The sequence below is a fragment of the Bactrocera dorsalis genome, chromosome 1, assembly GCF_023373825.1.
Source record: "Bactrocera dorsalis isolate Fly_Bdor chromosome 1, ASM2337382v1, whole genome shotgun sequence".
In the NCBI taxonomy this organism is placed as follows: domain Eukaryota; kingdom Metazoa; phylum Arthropoda; class Insecta; order Diptera; family Tephritidae; genus Bactrocera; species Bactrocera dorsalis.
The window spans coordinates 74,877,167-74,902,390 of NC_064303.1; the positions used below are offsets into that span (position 1 = coordinate 74,877,167).

At 37.9% G+C, this 25,224-nt stretch overlaps 1 protein-coding gene across 4 annotated transcripts in view; it reads left to right on the top strand.

Annotated features, from left to right (window-relative positions):
- The first annotated feature begins 1,610 nt into the window (after nt 1-1,610).
- Nucleotides 1,611-25,224, top strand: part of LOC105222936 (neither inactivation nor afterpotential protein C) — a 139,425-nt gene continuing 115,811 nt past the window's right edge. For 3 of the 4 annotated variants that reach the window (XM_049449750.1, XM_049449772.1, XM_049449768.1), the window contains exons 1-2: nt 1,611-1,766; nt 12,029-12,322. In XM_049449750.1, the coding sequence (XP_049305707.1) occupies nt 12,038-12,322 (285 nt within the window). In that variant the 5' untranslated portion in view covers nt 1,611-1,766; nt 12,029-12,037. Of the gene's footprint in view, nt 1,777-12,028; nt 12,323-25,224 lie in introns of all 4 variants that reach the window. The other variant, XM_049449759.1, reaches the window with a different exon arrangement.

Below are 25,224 nucleotides of genomic sequence, written 5' to 3' on the forward strand. Positions count from 1 at the left end.
TTCAGAAATAATGTAATATCGGAAGAAATTGTTCAGTTCGGCTTACTATAGCTTATGGCTGCCATACAAACTGAACGATCGGAATAAACGGCTTGTATGGAAACGATTTTAAGGTGGTATCTTCACGAAATTTGATATGGATTACGGTGTTGCTTACGGTAATAATGTAATCTCCGAAAAAATTGGTCAGATCAGATTACTATACAGCTTCCATACAACTGAACACATAGTTACTAAAAGAAATGCACCTGTGAAGGGTATATTAGCTTCGGAGCAGCCGAAGTTAACGTTTTTTATTGTTTTAAATTTATTGTGAAAAACTATTTGTTTTTTTAATTTCCTTAATAAAATTGTAATGCCTTTTATATAAAATCAATTCAACCAAACTCAAGTACAATTTCTTATAATTTGAGTGAACTTGATATACAAATTGCTCTAAACTAATTTCACTGTGAATGTAAATAACTGAGGCCAAACTTCCTATTTCTAATTAAAATATCCAAATATCTGCGGCACAAAATTTATAATTTTAAATTAAAAAGGGTTGTATATGACTAGACTGACCGGGAATGATGCCGAAACCTGGCCTGGACCGATTCCATGCATATGCCATGCAAATCAAAACTATAGTTAAGGAAATATATGGATTTAATTAGATTTAAAAATTTGGAACATTTAAACGGTATAAAGTCGAAAATCACTACATTTCGTATACGGTGGTGAAGGAAAGGTCCAGATTGCATTCTTCTTCTTCTTTACTGGCGTAGACACCGCTTACGCGATTATAGCACCAATTGGATATTCCAAGTGAAGCCAGGTCTTTCTCCACCTGGTCCTTCCAACGGAGTGGAGGTCTTCCTCTGCTTCCTCCGGCGGGTACTGTGTCGAATATTTTCAGAGCTAGAGTGCTTTCCGCTGTCTTTAATTCGCTGAAATATGTCAAAGGCGTCGTATATCTCATACAGCTCATCGTACCATCAAATGCGATATTCGCCGTGGCCAACGCGCAAAAGCGCGTGTTTGCGCGGAGGATGGAGTCATCTGTAGAAGTTCACGCAAGTGTGGCAAAGTTCTCTAATCGCCATTCTCTTGGGAGTGGCCAGAAACGATTCTTTTACATATGGTGAAACATCCCCTTCACTGGGTTGTGCGCTGGGTTTGCGACCCGCCACGTAAAACACAGTATCAATGAAAAGTAAGACAGATTGCATTAACTTTTTAAATTTAACTAAAATTACCTGAGAATACATTTCCGGAATACTCAGAATAAAATCATAACTAAATTAATTGATAGTATATGGGGGTCATCATCAGTTCATTTACCAATTTTACCCATTTTTTGATAGCTATCTATAGTTTTTAAACTGCATTTATTTTTCACATTTTAATTTAATACATGCATAACATGTAAAGCCAATAAAAGCGTTATAAAAAGCACTTTGTAGAAAAGAGACTAAAAACAATTTTTAGTGGAAAAATAACAGTCCTAATGTTACCGTAGTTGAGCATATCGCATTAACTAACACAGTATATTTGTATAAATTAGTTCATCCTATTAGACAATTTTAGACCACGCATTTGCAAAAGGAACTTACAAGGTTTCTCTTTTTCTGAACGAATTTTTCTTCTTAAGAATGTTCAGTACATATTACGCAGCTTATCATGCTGGAAGTTGATGCTACAAAATAATAGTTTTTAAATAAAGTGACAAATTATTAAAAAAATATATATATATATATATATATTTAAAAAAAATCCCAAATTTGGTATGTATATGTGAGTTTATGAAAAAAAATTAAGTTTGTAAATTTGTGACAACACAAAGTGTCATTTATGAAGTAAACGAATTAAATATTACATTACTGATTACATTACATTATGTGTTCATTAATACAATAACTAATAGATAGAGTATTAGAATATTTGTATGCGCATCGAAAGTTCATACAAATACCTATTAAAATGAACAATGCTGGCTAACATATACAGTAATTAAACTTAAGCATGTTTTGAACCCCATGACTTTCATAAAGCATTTACAGAAATACCAGTTGGAACCAAAAAATATATATACAACATGTAAGGAAGTGCGAAGTTCGGTTGTTTGCTGAACATTTTATACTCTTGAAACTTGCAAGAATCAAAGACCGGGAAAATCCTTCAGGTGCCGAAAAAACTTTGCATTAAAAATTGTGATATAGAATTCAACATCTACTATTTTTGACACACTGACATACTGAAGGTAAATCAAGCGAATGCGGCGATTGCGGCACAATATTTGTTGAAAACGTGGCGAAATGATGAGATGGTATATGTGAATAAATTCAGACATAGTAAAAATCGAAGAATTCACTTTTAGAGTCTCACAAAACGACGAGTACCTCAAATACTAATGAATTTTTTGACGTGAAATTTAGCATACTTCCAACTCACAGAAAACAAATTTACCGATTCGAAAAATGCGCGAAGTATAAATTAAAAAATCAATTTGATCACAGTAGTATCTCACAAATTGATTGATGTTTTCGGTCAAAAGTCATGTTGCTATTAGTTGCTTCATTATTTTTATAGCGGATAGTGAGACAATCAAATGGAATTGAGAATTGTGTTCTTGTATCCGATTTCACCCTTTTCACACCCTTGATATTGGAAGGTTAAGCGAATAATTCGTACTTAATTTGATTGAAATCGGTCGTACTGGTAACGTGATATGTGATTGTACCTAAAGGTGGGCGTTGCGACGCCCATAGCCCAACTTTGACCCTTGATCCTATAAAGATGTCTCAAACCTTCTCTGAGGTAAAAGTAAATGTCTCTAGTGTATTAAGTTGCTTATTTATCGTGCTTTTAGTAGTTTTTGATAATACCGTTATATGGAGAGTGGGCGAGGTTATAATCTGATTTCATCAATTTTCACACTGTTGGTAAAATTTCTTATAGTATTTGCGTTGAACGAAATTCAATATTTTATCTTTTATGGTTTAGGAGATATTTACATACAAATTATCAGGGGGCGGGGCCATGCCTAGTTTTCAAAAAATTGTATATCACAGGTGCCCCTGCTACTGCGATGCCCTCTGCCAAATTACAATTCTACAAATATACCTTAATTTAGTGATTAGTTGTGTCATTTTACGAAAATCTATGTTTAATTCTACGAATTCGTACTTGCTCTTATGTCAAGGAACACTTGCACCAAATTTCTTTGCGATATGTCAATTTATACTCAAGTTATCGCTTGCACAGGCAGACAGTCGGACGGACAGTCACTCGGATTTCGACTCGACTCAATATTCTGATTATTTCTATGTAAAGGGTGATTTTTTAAGAGCTTGATAACTTTTTTTAAAAAAAAAACGCATAAAATTTGCAAAATCTCATCGGTTCTTTATTTGAAACGTTAGATTGGTTCATGACATTTACTTTTTGAAGATAATTTCATTTAAATGTTGACCGCGGCTGCGTCTTAGGTGGTCCATTCGGAAAGTCCAATTTTGGGCAACTTTTTCGAGCATTTCGGCCGGAATAGCCCGAATTTCTTCGGAAATGTTGTCTTCCAAAGCTGGAATAGTTGCTGGCTTATTTCTGTAGACTTTAGACTTGACGTAGCCCCACAAAAAATAGTCTAAAGGCGTTAAATCGCATGATCTTGGTGGCCAACTTACGGGTCCATTTCTTGAGATGAATTGTTGTCCGAAGTTTTCCCTCAAAATGGCCATAGAATCGCGAGCTGTGTGGCATGTAGCGCCATCTTGTTGAAACCACATGTCAACCAAGTTCAGTTCTTCCATTTTTGGCAACAAAAAGTTTGTTAGCATCGAACGATAGCGATCGCCATTCACCGTAACGTTGCGTCCAACAGCATCTTTGAAAAAATACGGTCCAATGATTCCACCAGCGTACAAACCACACCAAACAGTGCATTTTTCGGGATGCATGGGCAGTTCTTGAACGGCTTCTGGTTGCTCTTCACCCCAAATGCGGCAATTTTGCTTATTTACGTAGCCATTCAACCAGAAATGAGCCTCATCGCTGAACAAAACACGCGCGCGAAACACATTTCGAACCGAACACTGATTTTGGTAATAAAATTCAATGATTTGCAAGCGTTGCTCGTTAGTAAGTCTATTCATGATGAAATGTCAAAGCATACTGAGCATCTTTCTCTTTGACACCATGTCTGAAATCCCACGTGATCTGTCAAATACTAATGCATGAAAATCCTAACCTCAAAAAAATCACCCGTTATATAACCCTCTATCTATGTAAATATTTTTAGGTGATACAAACAACCATTACATGTAGCCACATATTGCAAGAGTATAAAAATACACTTAGGGGAAGATAAAAGAAACGAATTTTCAGTTTGTAAGCAGTTTTAAATGGTGTGGGTTGACTAATATATCCCTAATAGAACTATATGTCAAATGTTTATGTTTCTTTTTATAGATTCACGGCCCGCACTGTAATATAAATAAGAGAAATTTTCTTTAACATTTACTCTCGAAAACTTTGTGCAATTATTCTATTGTAATTTTAGCCAATTAGATAAACGGTTTCTCATAATATAGTATATCCCATTATTCCTCTAAACAAATATGTTTCTGATTCCACTTTCTATTATTGGTTAATAATACACGAGAAAAAGACGAACACATTGCTGTAAAGGCCATAACTTTACATTCACCTAACTGTTGTTTGTATCACCAAAAAATAATCGATCTACCTCGATTAGGATTGTATATATGTACAAAATATCAGGATAACGAGACGAGTTGAGTTCAGAGTAGGGATAGAAAAAAAAACATCGATGCATCGGAAACATCGGTGTTTGCTATCCAATGCATCGAAGAAAACCGATAATAGTTTTGAGGGGATACCAAATTCAGACATCGCGGCATAAAGGCAGCTCCTTTTCGTGCTATCGAAAGCAGCTTTGAAATCGACGAAGAAATGGTGTGTGTCGATTCTCCTTTCAGGGGTCTTTTCCAAGATTTGGCGCATTGTAAATATCTGGTCGGTTGTTGATTTTCCAGGTCTAAAGCTACACTGATAAGGTTCAATCAGTTTGTTGACGGTGGGCTTTAATCTTTCACACAATACGCTTGACAGAACTTTATATGCGATGATATGGAGGCTTATCCCACGGTAGTTGGCGCAGATTGTGGGGTCTCCTTTTTTATGGAATGGGCATAGCACACTTAAATTCCAATCGTTGGGCATGCTTTCATCTGACCATATTTTACAAAGAAGCTAATGCATGCTCCTTATCAGTTCTTCGCCGCCGTGTTTGAATAGCTCGGCCGGCAATCCATCGGCTCCTGCCGCTTTGTTGTTTTTCAGGCGGGTAATTGCTATTCGAATTTCTTCATGGTCGGGCAATGGAACGTCTGCTCCATCGTCATCGAATGGGGTATCGGGTTTGTCTTCTCCTGGTGTTGTGCGTTCACTGCCATTCAGCAGGCTGGAGATGTGTTCCCTCCATAATTTAAGTATGCTCTGGGCATCGGTGGCTAGATCACCTTGGGAGGATCTACAAGAGTATGCTCCGGTCTTGAAACTTCCGTAAGCCGTCGCATCTTTTCGTAGAATTTTCGAGCATTACCCCTGTCGGCCAGCTTATCGAGCTGTTCGTACTCACGCATTTCGGCCTCTTTCTTCTTCTGTCTACAAATGCGTCTCGCTTTCCTCTTCAACTCTCGGTATATATCCCATCCCGCATGTGTTGTGGTCGATCGTAACGTTGCGAGGTAGGCAGCCTATTTTCTCTCCGCTGCGACACGGCACTCCTCGTCGTACCAGCTGTTCTTGTGCACTTTCCGAAAACCAATGGTTTCGGTTGCAGCTGTACGTAAGGAGTTTGAAAAGCCGTCCCACAGTTCCCTTATACCGAGTTGTTGACGAGTGCTCTCCGAGAGCAGGAGTGCAAGCCGAGTAGAAAATCGTTCGGCTGTCTGTTGTGATTGCAGCTTCTCGACGTCGAACCTTCTTTGTGTTTGTTGGCGTGCGTTTTTTGCTGGACAGAGGCGGGTGCGAATTTTGGCTGCAACAATATAGTGGTCCGAGTCGATGTTAGGGCCTCGGAGCGCACGCACATCTAAAACACTGGAGACGTGTCTTCCGTCTATCACAACATGATCGATCTGGTTGGTGGTTTTTCGATCCGGAGACAGCCAGGTAGCTTGATGTATCTTCTTATGCTGGAATCTAGTACTACAGATAACCATATTTCGGGCCCCGGCGAAGTCGATCAGCCACAACCCCTTTGGGGATGTTTCGTCGTGGAGGCTGAATTTACCGACCGTAGTCGGTAGTAGATACCTTCTTTTCCCACCCTGGCGTTAAAGTCGCCAAGCACAATTTTGGCATCGTGGCGGGGGCATCTCTCATAAGTGCTCTCCAAGCACTCATAAAAGGCATCTTTGGTCACATCGTCCTTCTCTTCCGTCGGGGCGTGGGCGCAAATCAGCGATATGTTGAAGAACATCGCTTTGATGCGGATTGTGGCTGGACGTTCATTCTCCGAAGTGAATGATAGTACTCGGCGACGGAGTCTCTCTCCCACCACGAATCCAACACCAAACTTGCGCTCCTTTATATGGCCACTGTAGTAAATGTCACAAGGACCTACTCGTCTCTGTCCTTGTCCCGTCCATCGCATTTCTTGGACGGTGGTGATGTAAGTCGTGAGCTGCTTGAGTCATATGTAAAAGAATCGTTTCTGGCCACTCCCAAGTGAATGGCGATCAGAGAACTTTCCTCACTTGCGTGAACTTCTACACATGACTCCATCCTTTTTCGACTACCCAATATATAAATATCTAGGATAGGGCTAGAATTGGCAGACCACTTAAAATGAAAGAAAAACGTTAGTTCGGCTGCACCGAAGCTAATATACCCTTCGCAGGTATATTTTAGTAACTATGGGTTCAGTTTGTATGGAATCTATATGCTATAGTAATGCGATCTGACCAATTTTTTCGGAGATTACATTATTACCGTAAGCAATAATCCATGTCAAATTTCGTGAAGATACCACGTCAAATGCGTTTCGATACAAGCCCTTTATTCCGATCGTTCGGTTTGTATGGCGGCTATAAGCTATAGTAAGTCGATTTGAACAATTTCTTCGGATATTACATTATTTCTACGAACAATAACTCATACTGAGTTTCGTGAAGATATATCGTCAAATGAGGTAGTTTCCCATGCAAGCATTTGATTCCGATCATTCAGTTTGTATGGCAGCTATGTGCTACAAATCTGAAAAATTTCTTCGGAGATTACTTTGGTGCCTTAAAAAATAATGTATTCCAAATTTCGTGAAGATATATCGTCAAATGTGAAAGTGCAAAATTTCAAAACAATATTTAAAAACTGAGGGACTAGTTCTTATATACACAGACAGACAGACGGACGGGCAGACAGACAGAATCTATTGTGGTTTTACGTGGGTATATGCCTGCGAAGGCTCAAATCCACGGTGCTTTCTATTGCTAGAAGCACGTGGATCAAAACAATGAGTTGATCAGCGTCCCAAAGCATAAGAGCGTGCACCCGCACTATACTCTGGAGAACCAAAGCAAAGTGCTGGCTTATACACTTATACTCTGGTTCCAATTGGTTCGGGTGTAAACCAAAAGAAAACACCCTAGCCACCTTGGTCGGGTACGAGGCCCATCTAAAGCCTCTGCCGTACTCTGGGTACGGCACCCGGCCGCAGTGCGACTCCACATTGGACAAATGCCCTTCCTGTATTTAGGTTTAAGCCACAGCCACCACGAATCTCCACAAATTGCCAAAAACCCAATGAGCAGATTGGAGTTACCTCCAAGGGCTAACTGCTCCCCGTGGTACCAGGTTAAAGTCTTTGGTTTGACTTACCAGCTGAGTGTCCACAACTCATCACTGGTTACCAGCTGAGTGTCCACAACACATCACTGGTAGCATTTGTCGCTGTTGCAAATCTTAATATATAAAAATCATGTGTCACGTTGTTTGATTTCGATGGACTCCTAAACTACTGAACCGATTTTAATGAAATTTTTAACATTGTGTGCAGTTTGGTCCAACTTGAAAGATAGGATAGTTTATAACTCTCCTTATAGTCGCATTATTTATTTATTGCAACTTATTTGTTTATTATTAGCAAAGAGCTATCCACCAGTTGGTGGCGCTAACAGCGGTATTGAGTAAGTGCAGTATGTTACAGTAGATGGCGCTACATTTCTAGCAGCTGGCGTACACTCATATGTACATACATATGTATGTATGTGCGTGTGACATTCTCACACAAATAATATATGCGTACGCATGTAAATCGAAAAATACAAACATTCTTCTGGAAAAACAACAATAGTCTCAAAAATCATCATACATACTTACAATATGAGTACACATGTAAATATGTGCGTATGACATTCCCATACAAACAATGCATACACAACATACATACTTATATTCGTTCACATGTGGATATGTCACCCGCAAAAATTACAAATATTGTTCTACAAAAACAACAATCATTTGAAATAGCATCAATATGACCATGGTAGTTTAGCTACAATTATCGCGAACAGTGAGCCATTATTGACAGCTGAACAAAAGATTATTTATAATCAGATTATGCTGACTGTTGCTGCTAAACAAGGCGGCTTTTTCTTCTTGGACGCACCAGGTGGAACCGGTAAGACATTTTTAATATCGTTGATTCTTGCCAAGATACGGCCACAACAGAAAATCGCATTGGCAGTTGCATCATCAGGCATTGCGGCTACTATGCTAGATGGTGGGCGAACGGCACATTCAGCATTCAAGTTGCCATTACAAATAGAACGGCAACCAAACACGCAATGTATTAAACAGCCAGACAATTTCTGCAGTGTTGTTCACACAAAAATTGAATTGATTGAAAGTATTTTCCGGATATACAAAATAAATACATATTTATATCATAACTGGCTCAGTGGGCGGGCTATTTTGGCAGCCAAAAATGTTGATGTTGACGAAATTAACTTCTAGATCTGATGTCTTTTAAATCAATCGATACTGTTGTTGATGAAAATGAAAGTGTAAATTTTCCAACTGAATTTTTAAACTCTCTAGATATACCCGGAATGCCACCACATATTCTTCGGTTGAAGATTGGTTCAATTATTATTCTTCTGCGTAATTTGAATCCACCTCGATTATGCAACGGTACACGTTTGATCATCAAAAAGTTAACACGGAATATTCTTGAAGCAACCATTTTTGGAAAGTTTAAAGGAGAAGTGGTCCTGTTGCCCGTATTCCAATGATACCGTCAGAATCTACGGTACCATTCAGAAGACTACAGTTTCCTATTCGTTTAGCTTTTGCCATGTCTTTTAATAAGTCTCAAGGCCAAACAATGTCCATTTGTGGGTTAGATTTGGATAATCCATGTTTTTCCCATGGGCAATTACATATATGTTGCATGCTCACGTGTGGGAAAACCATCAAATCTATTTGTGTTAGCTCGAGACAGGTTAACCAAAAATATTGTGCACCGATTAGTGCTAAGTTAAATAAAAATGTTTATAATTCAAAAAAAAAAAAATAAATACTACTATTAAAAATTAAGAATTATCTATCCTAAGATTATAAAATTAAATGTTACATGTTATCAACTAACAATTTTGTAATTAACTTATTTGTTAAAAACTTGAATATAAAATCAAAAATGAACTATTTTATGAAAATTTGTGCTTATTATCAACTCTACGAAAATTTTCATCAATAATTTTAAAAATTTGACCTCAAGTTCAAATCTCAATCCCGTGGATTTTTATACCAGATATATACTCAGGTTTCCGTCTTTATTCATAAATAATAATTTCACTGTAGTGAATAGTTTACTACAACACAGCAAATCTAAAAGTGAGGAAATGTTCATTCTGAGAATTCGAATGATTCAAACCGATTTATCGTTTAAGTTCAAAATTTTACAGTTTCATATGTACATACTCGTACTACCTAAGCTAGAGAATTTTTACCACGACACAAATTTGATAGTGTCCATACAGCAAAACAACATTCCATTGAAGGAGCTTATAACAGCAGTTAGTAGTTTAGTATACCATGCTACGATTTCAGGATTATAATGAGTATGATTAGATTGAGATGATCTGCTTCTCTTCTGATTTTCTTTAAATAAGCATTTAACTAAAAGTTCCATGTTGACGAATAATAAGCGTTGCCATAAATACAAAAAAAAAGAATCAAAATGATTAAAAAAAGTTTATTAACTTTTTTAAATAGGGACCGAAGACCGCTAATACCGAAAGAAGTGGTATCGGAAAGAGTTTAGGACATCCCGAGATATAATTTGGTGTATAATCTCTCCCTTTTTTTATTCAAAAATGCCACCCAAAAAAATTAAGGATCTTATTAATATTAGTCTTGGCGAAAACCATATCGAATGCCATTCAGATAAATCGGACGGGAATTTAGCTATCAGTCTATTTAAAAGCATCAGTTAGTCGGTTAAATGAAAATATTTTAGACATTTGGCCAATTTCAAACAGCAATTCCCAAAATTGTTTCACATAGCGCATAAGCATTTGACTATAGTCGCGACTTCAGTACCTTCTGAAGGAATTTTTTCGAAGGCTTCTCAGGTGTTAAATCAAGAGCAAAATAGACTGCAGCCAAAACATGTAAACAAAATTTTATTTCTACAAAGTTTGGACAAAAAAACTGGGATTTATACATATGTAAATAAACAAAATCTCATAATTCCCGTCCTGCTATATGGTGCAGAGGCTTGGACGAAAAGTTCTGCGAAAGATTTATGGTCCTTGGTGCGTTGGGCACGGCGAGTATAGCATTCGATGGAACGAAGAGCTGTACGAGATATACAACGACATTGACATAGTTCAGCGAATTAAAAGACAGCGGCTACGTGTGGTAGGTCATGTTGTCCGGATGGACGAAAACACTACAGCTCTGAAAGTATTCGACGCAGTACCCGCCGGGGGCAGCAGAGGAAGAGGAAGACCTCCACTCCGTTGGAAGGACCAAGTGGAGAAGGACCTGGCTTCGCTTGGAATATCCAATTGGCGCCACGTAGCGAAAAGAAGAAACGACTGGCGTCCTTATTTCCTTATATCGAAATGCATCGATACAATAGCTTAATGAAACTTGTTACATATGTTTCTTGGCAAAAAAGTTGGGATGAGTTCGTAGATGGTTGTATTATGGCTACTGCCACACCCCAAAACGCCATTAATCTATAACTAAGCCGTAAATTACAAAACAAGTGTGGGTTCAATCCCTAATGAGATTCATGTATATATCTTCCAACCCAATTAAGATAAGAAATCAAATTTGCTCAGGACAAATCGTATATGCCTGCGAATATAAGTTAAACACATACTTAACAAATTAACTGAAAATACGTGTATGTCCTCAAGTGTACTAAATTATTGCAATCGGCCTTAGTTCATTTTCTGCCCTCAATGTACTTCATAGAATGGTTTCCGCCTTTCCACACGACCCTAAATCCTCCAGGTTGAACAAATTTTCGTTGAAATATTGTGGTTTAATGCTGAATTAGAATTGATTTAATCTACACGTTGGTCTAAACCTCACATCCCTCCATAATATAATAAATTTAACATTTTCGATTAAGTTGATATCACATATCATGCATACATATATCTCATTGACGATATACATATAATAAATTATAGGTATAAAATGAAATGTATGTTAGTGATCTTCAATGTAAGTCAAGACTAAACCAAATTTTGTTGTACTTATGTTGCGATTTCGTCGAATAGTGCATGCTGAGTTCTTTCACAACATCTTTTAATATAAATTTTTTCAGGACTTGAATGGATTTTATTTGCAGTTGAAAGAGTATAAAATGTGGGGATCCTCCCGATCTAATTCCTTCCTTACTTGTTTTTTATTTGTTTTAGCTACATACCTATATAATAAGTATATTACTAAGTATTCAATTATGCATTTTTTGGTTCTTACCATTTACTATGACGTTTTATAGTTTTCAAATATGTATTTACCATACACACAACTGCCCGATCCAACGGACAAATTCGAGATCTATGAAGAAATTGCACAGGGCGTCAACGCAAAAGTATTTCGGGCAAAAGAGTTAGATAATGATCGAATGGTAGCCTTAAAAATTCAGCACTATGATGAAGAACACCAAATATCGATTGAAGAAGAATATCGTACTTTACGCGATCACTGCAATCATCCAAATCTTCCCGAGTTTTATGGCGTCTACAAACTTGAAAAATCAAATGCACCTGATGAAATATGGTTTGTTTTAGAGGTGAGAAGTACCTGTTATTTTCTAACATAAGTTACAAACATATAACTTTCATAAAAACATTAATCGTATTACATACTTTGCAACTAGTAGACTCACTCATGTTAATTGACAACAGGCAATAAAACTTTAAAAAGGAAAATATGACCGAAAAGAGAAAGTTTGTCAGAGGGTTATAATAGTATCAGTAATACTAAGTAAATTGGCATTGGTATGTAAACAGAGGGCACTTCTATAACTTCATTACTACATCTGCAACGATGAATATTTCTTTAGCATATCTCCTACTGTTATTTATTGTATGACGACGATATAAAATGGCTCAAACAAGTGTTCACATGTTTGCAAGGTGATTTTGATGAACTACATGTAAACTAAGATAAGGATGAGTTCATGAAATTTGATATAGTACTTTAATCATTCTAGTTTATTCTAATCAAATCCATGAAAGTTTCGTGTGCTTTTATATCTTATCCACCAACGTCTACTCCCGCATAAAGGCATGTTATCAACAAGTTTTTTGAACATTTCTGATTTGATAGCACTCCATGCTGATCTCACTTTTGACCATAAATCATCCAAGTTTCCATTGTCCCTACCAATTTCTCTTTTCCCCGGAGATATTCTAAATGATTAAAATCGGGAGATTGTGGAGGTCAAGGCAGAACTTTATACCAGTTGTCATGTAGTCTTTTAGTGGTAACTTTAGCCGTATGTTTTGGGTCGTAGTCTTGTTGGAATATAAAGTTAAACTCAAAGTTATGGAAGGTGGAGGCGGGGATTTGGCGATTAATTTTATCATTTTCTAATTCTGACGGTTTTGCCGATTTATATTTTTTGGTAAAGGACGTTCCATTTTAAAAACCCTAATGTAAAAGAAGTTTTTCTTAATGGGAATGAAAAATAACTTTTACACCTAACAGTTATGCATTTTAACTGCTAGGGAATTTGGACTGACAGTTGAGTGTCGTAAAAGTTTCCACTGTCAAACTACCATCGAGTGTAATTTTAACTTTTTCCCTTGTTCTTAAAAAGCGAGGACAATAAAAGAATGCATGCTCTGAGTCTTCAAAGCACTCTAAAGACGTCGGACTAATGTCGTGCAGGAATCTGTACAGGTAGGTTCTAAAGCGCCCATGTCCAATTAGTATTTGTGTTAGGATGGAAATCCATTTCCCGATGTCGTATGTAGATCCACGAATGAATGTCAGGTATCAGTCTGTAGGTTGTTCGGAAAGAACTGATAGCTTGGTGCCGACAGCCTGTGCACTGTTCTTATTTGTTTGGCATATGATTTGATGCCTAGCGCCTAGATCCATATTCGAGCCGCATATAATATAACACAATAGATCTCATTACCGTTGTGAGTAAAAAACGCTGGTTGGAACGCACGCAGCATTTATTCGCCATCATTCTTGATAAGGCGTTCAGGATTTTGTTCGCTTTACTTACAATGTATTCTAGGTGATCCACTTACTGTCCATTTGGCAATGTCAACGACTTGTAATGCGTCTTTCTGATAATCCGCCGGCTTTCTAGATTGCTAACTCCAAGCAGTTTCTTACTATGCTTTCGTAATTTTCCCAATAGTGTCAAGCATGCACATGCTTTTTTGATTTAGGAAGTAGAACAAACCTCTTTTTCATAAAGCCGTATTGTCTTTCTGCTAATTCGCCGGCTTTCTAAATTGTTATCTCCAAGCGGTTTCTTACTATGCTTTCGTAGGTTTCCCAATGGTAAGAAGCATGTACATGCTTTATTGGTTTAGGAAGTAGAACCAATCGCTGAACTTTCCATGGGTCAGAAAATAACCATTCTGTTTAACACGGATTGTAAATTAAAATCCTTAGTATCACCTTCAATTAATTTCGATGCCTCGCTGTAAGTGGGCTGCAGCGCTTTATTTGTATTTTTCGGCTTTACATTTTTATCCATTGGGGATACCTTGGACGTTTCCGTTTTTCTCAGCCTTGACATGTAGTGCTACTATGCTAGTGACCTAGTTGCGCATTGCCTGGTTTATATCAGCCATCATATTCTCCAGTTCTTATATTTTACTACTCAACTGGTTAAAGATTTGAATAGTTTCACTAATTGGTGTTTCCTCAGAGAGTTTGCCACCTTTAATTGTATGGTTGGCATTTTCGTATTTTTTTGTTGATCCAACGGCGGTTCTCTGTCGTGCGTTCACTACCTTTCTCAGAGGCTATATCTCAGTGAGAACAAGAAAAAACGTTAACTTCGGCTGCACCGGCTGCACCAAAGCTAATATACCCTTCACAGGTGCATTTTTTTTAGTAACTATGTGTTCTGTTTGTATTGAAGCTATAAGCTATAGTAATCCGATCTGACCAATTTTTTCGGAGATTGCATTATTACCGTAAGCAGTAATCCACGTCAAATTTCGTGAAGATACCACGTCAAATGCGTTGCCATACAAGCCCTTTATTCCAATCGTTTGGTTTGTATGGCAGCTATAAGCTATTGTAAGCCGATCTGATCAATTTCTTTCGAAATTACATTATTTCTATGAACAATAACTCATACCAAATTTCGTGAAGATATATCGTCAAATGAGGAAGCTTCCCATGCAAGCATTCGATTCCGATCATTCAGTTTGTATGGCAGCTATATGCTATAGTTAACCGATCCAATTTCTTCGGAGATTACATTGGTGCGTTAAAAAATAATTTATACCAAATTTCGTGAAGATATATCGTCAAATGTGAAAGTTTTCCATACAAGAACTTGATTCCGATCGTTCAGTTTGTATGGCAGCTATATGTTACGGTGGTCCGATATCGGCAGTTCCGACAAATGAGCAGCTTCTTGAAGAGAAAATGACGTTTGCAAAATTTCAAAATGATATCTTAAAAACTGAGGGACTAGTTCGTATATATACAGACAGACAGACGGACGGACAGACAGACAGACGGACATGGCTAAATCGACTCAGCTCAACATACTGATCATTTATATATTGTATATACTTTATAGGGTCTCCGACGCTTCCTTCTGGGTGTTACAAACTTCGTGACAAACTTAATACACCCTGTTCAGGGTATAAAAATAGTATGTTCAGTCACTGTCTCTAACACCTTGTTTATATTTAGGTAGTTGGTAATACCAAAACCAAAAGGAATATGAAAAGGAGAAACTAAAAATGAATAGCAGAGTGATCAAAACAAAACGGCAATGCAAAATTTAAGCACGTACTTTGTTTGGATTGCTGTTTCAGGGAAAAAATAATCTGTTTACCACAAAAAAGCCGCAGAATATATGCGGGTGAAAGCAAATGAATTTTTATTAGAAAAAAAACAAATTGTTTTTATCTTTTTTGTAGCTTTAGTGTCCGTTTGAATTGTTATAGCTTCCGGAAAGGATCAGGAAAGAATCGATTAAAATTTGAGTGAAAAACTTTGAATTTAAGAAAAACTCCAGAACCGCACCAAAAACACAACCACCTTACTTGAAATTTACACGAATTGTATACATACGACTTTGTCAGGATTAGAGGCTCACTTATAGTATGGAGCAGAGATCAGCAATTGGTACCAATAAAATTTATGCACTTAAGTCATGAGCCATAAAAATAGGTGCAAATGAGTAGTCTTAATAATAAAAATGACCAAGGCTCATTCCCACAAAAACAAAAAACCGCAAAGTATTTCTACACTTATGAGTGACAACAATTTATGACTCCCTCAATAGTAGACAAATAATTTGACTTTACTCACATTTTTGAAGGAAAGAATGGAAATAACTTGAATAAGTTAAAGAATAAAAGTGTAAATTTCGTTTCGTGCGCTGAGAAACTGTTTTGTTTTTGTAATTGTAAAAAAGTGTATAAATGCCATGGCATGCAGACTTCCAATCTCAATAGACACAAATGCTTTACCTCACTTATAAAAGAACTGCCCAGACAGAAAGTAAGTGAGAAGGATAAAGAATTAGCTTTAGTAGCTTGTGCTGATTGGGTGGTCCGTGGAGGACTCCGTTGATGTTGACGATTTACTCCCGGACCCAAAAAACATTTCGCGTAAGATAGGAAAAAATACGAAAGAAAAAAAGTCTGTTGAAATAACAGAATATGTACAATCCGGCAACGCTTCTACTACAATTGATTTATGGAAAGACGAATATGGTGAACGCGATTTTTTGTGTACCACACTGCATTTTGTGAAGGTCTTCAAACTAAACTAAATTGTCCTTGGAATGAAGTCCATGGTTTATTCACAAAGTACAGATCTTAATATTAAGAAAAAACTGCAGGATATATTTGTAGAGTTCGGCATTAATAGTTTAGACAGCATTATTTTTGTCACAAACAGAGGAAGCAATGTGAAAAGGTTTTAGAAAATAACCATAGGCTTAACTGTTCAAGTCATCTTTTCTCAAACGTATTAGAATCCAGGGTTGAATCTTCAGATGAGCTTAAAGACATAATACCATCCTCTAGGAAGCTTGTAAAATATTTTAAGAAATCGGGTATGCAACATATGCTGCAAACATTGTTGAAAACCGACTGCCCAACCCGATGGAGGTCACATTTTTATATGTTCAAATCGAAAATCAATGAAATTCTGTCAACTCTTGTCGAGATGAAAAGGCTTTCTAATTTAAATATATCAGCAATTTAAAATTTAATTAAAATTTGCAAGGATTTTAAAATAATTTTCAAAAAACTACAGGGATGTTCGAATCCTTCATTGTGCTATGTAATTCTCGCAATAAACCGGATAAAAAACATTTGCAAGTTCGATGAAAATGATAATCAGGGGGTTTTTGCGTTAAAATTAAAGATTTTGGAAGGTATAAAGGAATTTGGATTCCAAATTTGAAAATGCAATGCAAGCAAGCCAGTTAAATGAAATTGAAATGTTTTGCACTGCTGAAATAATAGATGTGAATGGGTTATCGGATTCATCTACAGAAGATCATTCAATATTTTAATTGAGCAATACAGCATGATCTTTCATGACTTTATCAGCAGGTAATTCTTCTTCAAATAACGAAGAGAGTTTCGTCTTTCCGAATCTACTGCCATGTACGAATACTTCTTTAACAGAAGTTGAAAATGTGTCAGATGAACTACGTCGCCATTATAGTGAAAATTTGGGGTTTTTGAAAATTTTGATGTTTTGCAGTGGTGGCAAAATAATAGCAAACCCAGGTTGCCCAAGTTAGCACTTAAAGTTCTTGCCATTCCTGCTAGCAGTGCAGCATCAGAGCGAGTGTTTTCGCTTGCCGGTAATATTATTACAGAAAAGCGCAACAGAATAGCGCCAGAGACAGTAGACAACATTATTTTCCTAAATTCAGTTAACAATAAAAATTTATAAATTTTTTTCACAAAACTTCTTTGCTTTTATATGTATCTCTGAATGAGTATTTTTAGCCTTTTTTTCACAAGTGCATTCATTTTAGTAAAAAGATTTATGAACTTTGTTAGCTTAGGTTAGTTTAAAAATATGGATGATCTCATTTTGTTATTTTCAAATAAAAACTATTAAAAAAAATAAAATAATTTTTAAAGTTTACGTTTTTCATACGAAAAATATTCATTGTTGCAAATAAATATGTATGAAAACATTATAAATAAGTAGTGAAATTAGTAACCAACATAGAAATTGAAAACAAAAAAATTAAAATAAAAAATTAACAAACACAATAGAGCTAAACTCAACTCAAATACTCAAGTCGCTTACGTCATTCAAAAATACTGTTACGAATTTACTCTTGCTAGTTTACTTTGTTAGGTTCGTATCTCTGGATTGACAAATAAAATCAACACTGTTTAATTTAATTCAACAACTCTTTATTTCACGACTCGTCTACACTATAGCAGTTTACTCTTAGCACTGATTGATTACGTTGGCGCTGCCACGGCTTATATAGCCACGCACTTCTCGCTGATGCCGACGTGTCCTTCTAGAATATCGCGTCTGGAAATTACCAGAACATACGGCTATACGGCGCCAGACGCAAGCAGACAGTCGCGGCGCCAGACTCTGCAATTGTTCAAGCAGACGGCTGTGGCGCCAGATATCTATTGTTTCGACAAGCGGACAGTGCGGCGCCAGATGTCTATTGTTTCTCAAGCAGACAGCCGTGGCGCCAGATGTCTACAACAAGACAAATGCTATTCCATATACCTACAGCTATTGTTCATAATCAGGGATGCATATAGTAATACAAATACAACTTAATACTACTTTTGTAACACTGCCCTCCACTAAAGCCTAATCGTCCCGATTAGGCACAAATCCTCTTGAACCAAATGGGGCGAGCCTCTCCAAATGTACTACTTTCATTTTACATCGTGCTTTCCCATTTCTTTGTATGCGGTATACCACGTCATTAAGTCGTTTCATCACCATATAGGGTCCTTCCCAGGCTGTCTGCAGTTTCGGGGACAAGCCTTTCTTTCGAAGTGGATTGTACAACAGGACCAGATCACCTTCTTCAAAACCTTTTGAATTTGCCGCTTGATCGAACCGGTCTTTCATCTTATTGCTCATCAGATGGGTATGCTGTCTTACCATTAGATGCAATTCATTCATTTCTTCCTTTAAGGCAGAACAATAATCTCCATCATTTCTTACAGCTGTAGGATTCGTTCCAAACTTAAGATCAGCAGGGAGTCGCAGATCAGATCCAAAAATAATCTTTGCTGGCGTGTAACCAGTTGTCTCGTGCTTTGCTGAACGATACGCCAGCAGGAACATCTGGATGCACTTGTCCCAATTTCGTTGATCTTTATTAACGATTTTCCGCAGATGTTCTTCGAGCGTTCGGTTGAATCTCTCTACCATCCCATCTGATTGTGGGTGTAACGCTGTTGTCCGTGTCTTGTGGATGCCCAATAATGTACAGACTTCTTGGAAAATGGAAGATTCGAAATTCCTGCCTTGATCTGAGTGTAATTCGACGGGCACTCCGAACCTTGTTATCCAATTTTCTACAAACGCTTCGGCTACTGTCTTCGCTTCTTGGTTTGGTAAGGCATATACTTCTGGCCATTTACTGAAATAGTCCATGACAACCAGTAGATATTTGTTTCCGGCCGTACTGGTTGGGAACGGACCTGCAACATCCATTGCGACTCGTTCAAATGGTGATCCCACGTTGTACTGTTGTAGCCTACCGCGACTTTTGGCTTTAGGGCCTTTAGCTGCCATGCACTCTACGCAATTACTTATCCATTCTGCTATGGAATCTCGACAACCGATCCAGTAGAACCGTTGTTTAATCTTCTCTATAGTTTTTGTAATTCCAAGGTGCCCTCCACTAGGTCCATTGTGATATTCTTTCAATACTTTTGGGATCATGGACTTCGGTACTATGATCAGCAGACGAGACTGTTTGCCATCTTCGCTTTCCCAGGTACGATGAAGGTATCCATTAACGAGGTTTATGCTGTTCCATTGGGCCCAATATGCTTTTGCCGTTGGACTCTCGCTACTTATTTGTTCCTTTGGTGGTCGTACCCCATTTTCTTTGGCTATTATCAGCTTTGCAAGATCAGGGTCCTCCAGCTGATTGATTCTGATGCGGTGAGGAGTCCAATCATCTTCAGGTTCTATATTCAGTAATCGCACGTCGATTATACCTTCTTTTCCTTCTGATTTGGAGCAATGTTTACATTCCAGTGGACAAGGGCGACGTGATAATGCATCCGCATTTTTGTGGTGAATCCCCTTTCGATGTTCCGTTTCGAAGTCGTAATTCTGTAATCTTTCGATCCATCGTGCAATTTGGCCTTCCGGATTCCTAAACTGTAATAACCATTTTAATGCTGCATGATCAGTCCTCAGCAAGAATCGTTGTCCATACAAATACTTGTGGAAATGTTTTACACATTCCACCACAGCTAGTAGTTCTTTTCGCGTCACACAGTAGTTTTTCTCTGGTTTCCCGAGCACTCGGCTGTAATACCCAATTACTCTTTCTTGTCCGTCGATGAGCTGAGACAGGACACCTCCAATTCCATAAGCGCTCGCATCTGTATCCAGGATGAATTTCTTTCCAGGTATTGGATAAGCCAACATCGGCGCCGTACAAAGTAGTTCCTTAAGCTGCTCAAACGCTTTTTCTTGTTCCAACTGCCATACAAACGGGCGATTCTTCTTTGTTAAATCATGTAAACTTCTAGCCACGTTCGCAAATCCAGGTACGAAACGGCGATAATACGTGCATAAGCCGAGGAAGCTGCGGAGTTCATGAATGTTGGTGGGTCGAGGCCAATCTTTCACTGCTTTTATTTTTCCTTCCTCGGTGTGAATTCCCTCAGTTGACACTTTATGTCCGAGATATGTGACCTGCTTCTTCCATAATGAACACTTTTTGGGATTCAAGCGTAATCCGGCTGATGCTATTCGCTGAAAGACTTCCTCTAGATTTTTCAGATGATCATCAAAACTTTTTCCCATGATGATAATGTCATCAAGATACACCAAACATGTCTTCCAGTTGAGTCCTTTTAACACATGTTCCATCAGTCGCTCGAACGTTGCAGGCGCATTACATAACCCAAATGGCATCACAGAGAATTCCCATAACCCGTCACCCATACTGAAAGTGGTCTTTTCACGGTCACATTCATCGATCTCGACTTGCCAATATCCACTTTGTAGATCTAATGTAGAAAACCATTTCGCTCCAGACAAGGTGTCTAATGTATCGTCGATTCTTGGTAGAGGATAACTGTCTTTCTTTGTGACATCATTCAACTTCCTATAATCTACGCAGAAACGGGTGCTACCATCTTTCTTTTTAACTAAGACGATAGGTGAGCTCCATGGACTTATTGAAGGTTCGATTACACCGTTTTTGTGCATGTCTTCAATAATTTTGTTAGCATCCTCACGTTTTGCTAGTGGAACCCTACGCGGAGCTTGTCGGATTGGTTTAGCGTCTCCAGTATTTATGCGATGTTTGACAATGCCGGTTCTTCCTGTGTTTCCTTCGTTCGCAAATACGGATGCGTATTTTTCTAATAGTTTTTCTGCTTTTAATTTTTCATTTCCATGCAATTCGTTCAGCAAATTATTTAGGAGTGTAGGACTTATCTGCTGTGGCTCAATAGTAGGTTTCTGTTGTGACCGTTCGCATCGTGCTATTGCACTTATATTCTGGCACTGTCCAATTACGGCTCCTTTCTTCAGACTTATAGGCGTGTTGAATTCATTCACTACTCTGACCGGAATGGTGGCGTCTTCACTAGTTTTCACAAGCGTTCTTCCTACCAATATGGGTGTATCTATTTTTGTTGGTTCCACAATCCACAACTCTTCAGTCCCACCTCCTCCATTCACTTTAGCCCATACAATCGCCTCAGATTTTGGTGGAATACTCTGATTATCATCAACAATCACCCTCTTACTTTCAACGTTGGTCACATATCCGGTGTTTATAGGCATCTCCATGTTCTGGCAAAACAGCATTTGCTTGTTTAAATCCAAAGTAACCCCGTGATCAATCATGAAATCTACTCCCATTATAATTTCATCCGTGATTTCTGCTACGATGAAGGTGTGATTAACTTCCAGGGTACCAATCATCACTTCGCAAAACACTTTCCCCGCGACAGCTGCTTCCTCCCCGGTGGCCGTTCGAAGCTTGCAACCGACTAATGGTTCAACCGTTCCTCTTACCACATTCGGTCGGATAATTGAATGTGTGGCACCAGTATCCAAAGTAAGGGTTGACAGTCGTCCATTTACGATGCCGTTGATAGTAAGATTGTTGTCATGGCGACCTATTTGTGATATCGAGATGGCGGGGCAAATAGTTGTGGGAACCAGCTCACGCCCCTTTGAACTGTTCCGTTTTAGTTTAACGACTTGTGAGATGTGGATGCTCCGTCCTCGTTATCTGTTGGTTGTTTCCGTTTTGATGGGTTTACCTTTATATTGCAATTTCGGGCAAAGTGACCCGCTTTTCCACAGTTGAAACATTTTCCTGTTGTATTTACTCGCGGTGCAGCAATTGCCTTCAGAGTCTTCAACATTTCTTCCATCAGCGCCGGTTGTTCCATTTCAACCCTCTGTACTTTGTGTGCTGGTCTACTTAGTAGGGAAGCTGTTTCCTGTGTGAGGGCGTGCGAAACCGTTTCAGCAAACGTTCTTTTTGGCAATGCATATGTGGCGCGTTTGGTGTCCACATCACGAATTCCATTTATGAAACATTGAATTTTTACCCTCTCAATGTAATCCACAGGTGCATCTGCATTTGCCAAATGAGCCAGTCGTTCTATTTCAGTTGCGAACTCTTGCAATGACTCGTTCATTTTCTGACCCCTATTTTGCAGTTCGATCTGGTATATTTGTTTCCGGTGCTCACTACCATATCGTCTTTCTATCGCACTCATCAATGCCTCATAGTTGTCCCGTTCACAGTCTGGAATAGTCTGAAGGATTTCTGCCGCAGGCCCTTTCAATGATACAAACAAGGACGCCACTTTGTCCGCTGCATTCCAGTTATTGGCCATTGCTGTCTTTTCAAACTGAAGTTTGAAAATTTGAAATGGAATACTTCCATCGAATGTGGGTGCCTTCAATCTTTGATTATTTGTTGATGGTGCAGGGCCATGTAGTTGCAGTTCTCGCACACGATTACTTAACTGAAGAACTTCTGATTTTAAATTTTCTTCGTCATTTTTTAAAGTGCTTAATTCGTCTTCAAATTTTGAAAATTTCTCTTGCACTTGTGTATTATTTTCTGTAATCTGTTGTGCCAAACGCTTTTCTAACTGCGTATTATTTTCAGTCATTTGTTGTGTAAGGCGAGACTCTAACTGTGATGTATTTTCAGCTATTTGCGTTATTTGCTGTGCCAGACGATTTTCTGTTTGCACTACATTCTCGGCTATTTGCTGTGCCAGACGATTTTCTGTTTGCACTGCATTTTCTGTTATTTGTGATATATTTTCAGCTATTATTTGCTTAAAAGCCACTAACAGCATGTTCATGTCTGCACTTGATGATGCTCGTTGTTCTTCTACTTTTTCTTCTACCTTTGTAGAAGTTTCTGGCCCATCAAATTCGAACTCGTCCACATTAATTCCATCCGCTTCCATTGCTTCACGTAATCGTGCCTGCAGATCCGCCTTTTGCCCGCTTATCGGCAATTTACGCTCCTCCAGTTCCTTTTTCAATTGCTGAATTCTCAATTCTCCGAATTTAACCATCTTGAATTTGGATTATTTGACAATCCCACTTCTGACACCAATTGTTACGAATTTACTCTTGCTAGTTTACTTTGTTAGGTTCGTATCTCTGGATTGACAAATAAAATCAACACTGTTTAATTTAATTCAACAACTCTTTATTTCACGACTCGTCTACACTATAGCAGTTTACTCTTAGCACTGATTGATTACGTTGGCGCTGCCACGGCTTATATAGCCACGCACTTCTCGCTGATGCCGACGTGTCCTTCTAGAATATCGCGTCTGGAAATTACCAGAACATACGGCTATACGGCGCCAGACGCAAGCAGACAGTCGCGGCGCCAGACTCTGCAATTGTTCAAGCAGACGGCTGTGGCGCCAGATGTCTATTGTTTCGACAAGCGGACAGTGCGGCGCCAGATGTCTATTGTTTCTCAAGCAGACAGCCGTGGCGCCAGATGTCTACAACAAGACAAATGCTATTCCATATACCTACAGCTATTGTTCATAATCAGGGATGCATATAGTAATACAAATACAACTTAATACTACTTTTGTAACAATACTATTTGTGCTTCTTGGCGCTTTGAATCATTTCGCTTTGACGTGATTGAAGTATTAACCCATGAAAGAATGAGCACAATACCGGGTCGTATGAAAAGAAACTATCTCGTTTTTCATACTCTCGCTACGTGCGCCTTGCGTAAATATGTTTTTGTGGATATTTGTGTATGCATATTGAATTTTTATTTATATACACAAATAATCCTCTTTGTGTTACTCAACCAATAACTTAAAAAAGGGAATAATTGCATATCTCTGGTATTTTCAAAATCTTCGACAATACTGTTGGTATTAACTTCTTGCCGAATAAATCGTCCCGAGTACCAGGAAGTAGTAGAAGCAAATCTGCTCCCCTATATACACAGTCATTCGTAAAAGTCTTTCTCTTTTCAACAATTCATACAATGTAAGAATCCATACGAGCAAGTCAACGAAAACGTGGCTCCAACGTAAAAATGTCGATCTTTTGGAATGTTCAGCTTGTTCTCCTGACGTAATTGAGATCATCTGGGTGTGGAATTATCGTCAATTTAATACGATTTCTGAGTTGAATAAGCTATTTTGAATTCATGGACTCTATTAACCCCAAAAATGCTTTTTAATTACACCAATTGAATGCCAAATCGAATATTCGCACTTATTAAAAGAAGAGAAATGTGTTTCTTTCCTCTTTTTCGTTAACGAAGTGCTGTCTTTACAGCAATGAAACACCTTTTTCAGTGCATTCCGCTTACTACTCTTTATAGAATTGTTATACGAGTGACAGACTACATTACCATACATATGTATATAGTTACATACTTGTAGTACAAATACGAGTTGGCTGCATTTCCCAAATATTATATTTAATTTTCCATTTATAAGAATTATCTTGTTTGAATTAAATTTGATAAATGAAGATTTGTATATCCATTTATATTTTATTTATGCTCAGTTATATAATTCATCACCAAATACTAGCAAAGTACCATACAAGCAATGTAGTATTTTGCTGATAACAATACTATGATGTTTCATTGTGGTATTTCATTAAACCAAGGTAACAAAGCTTTTACACAAAAGCTCTTCGAAATATTCCATCAAAATTACTTAAAAAATTAATAAATGAAATGGAAAACAAAATATTTTCACAATATTTTTTCCAGAAAAGCAATGAATGCCTTATTTT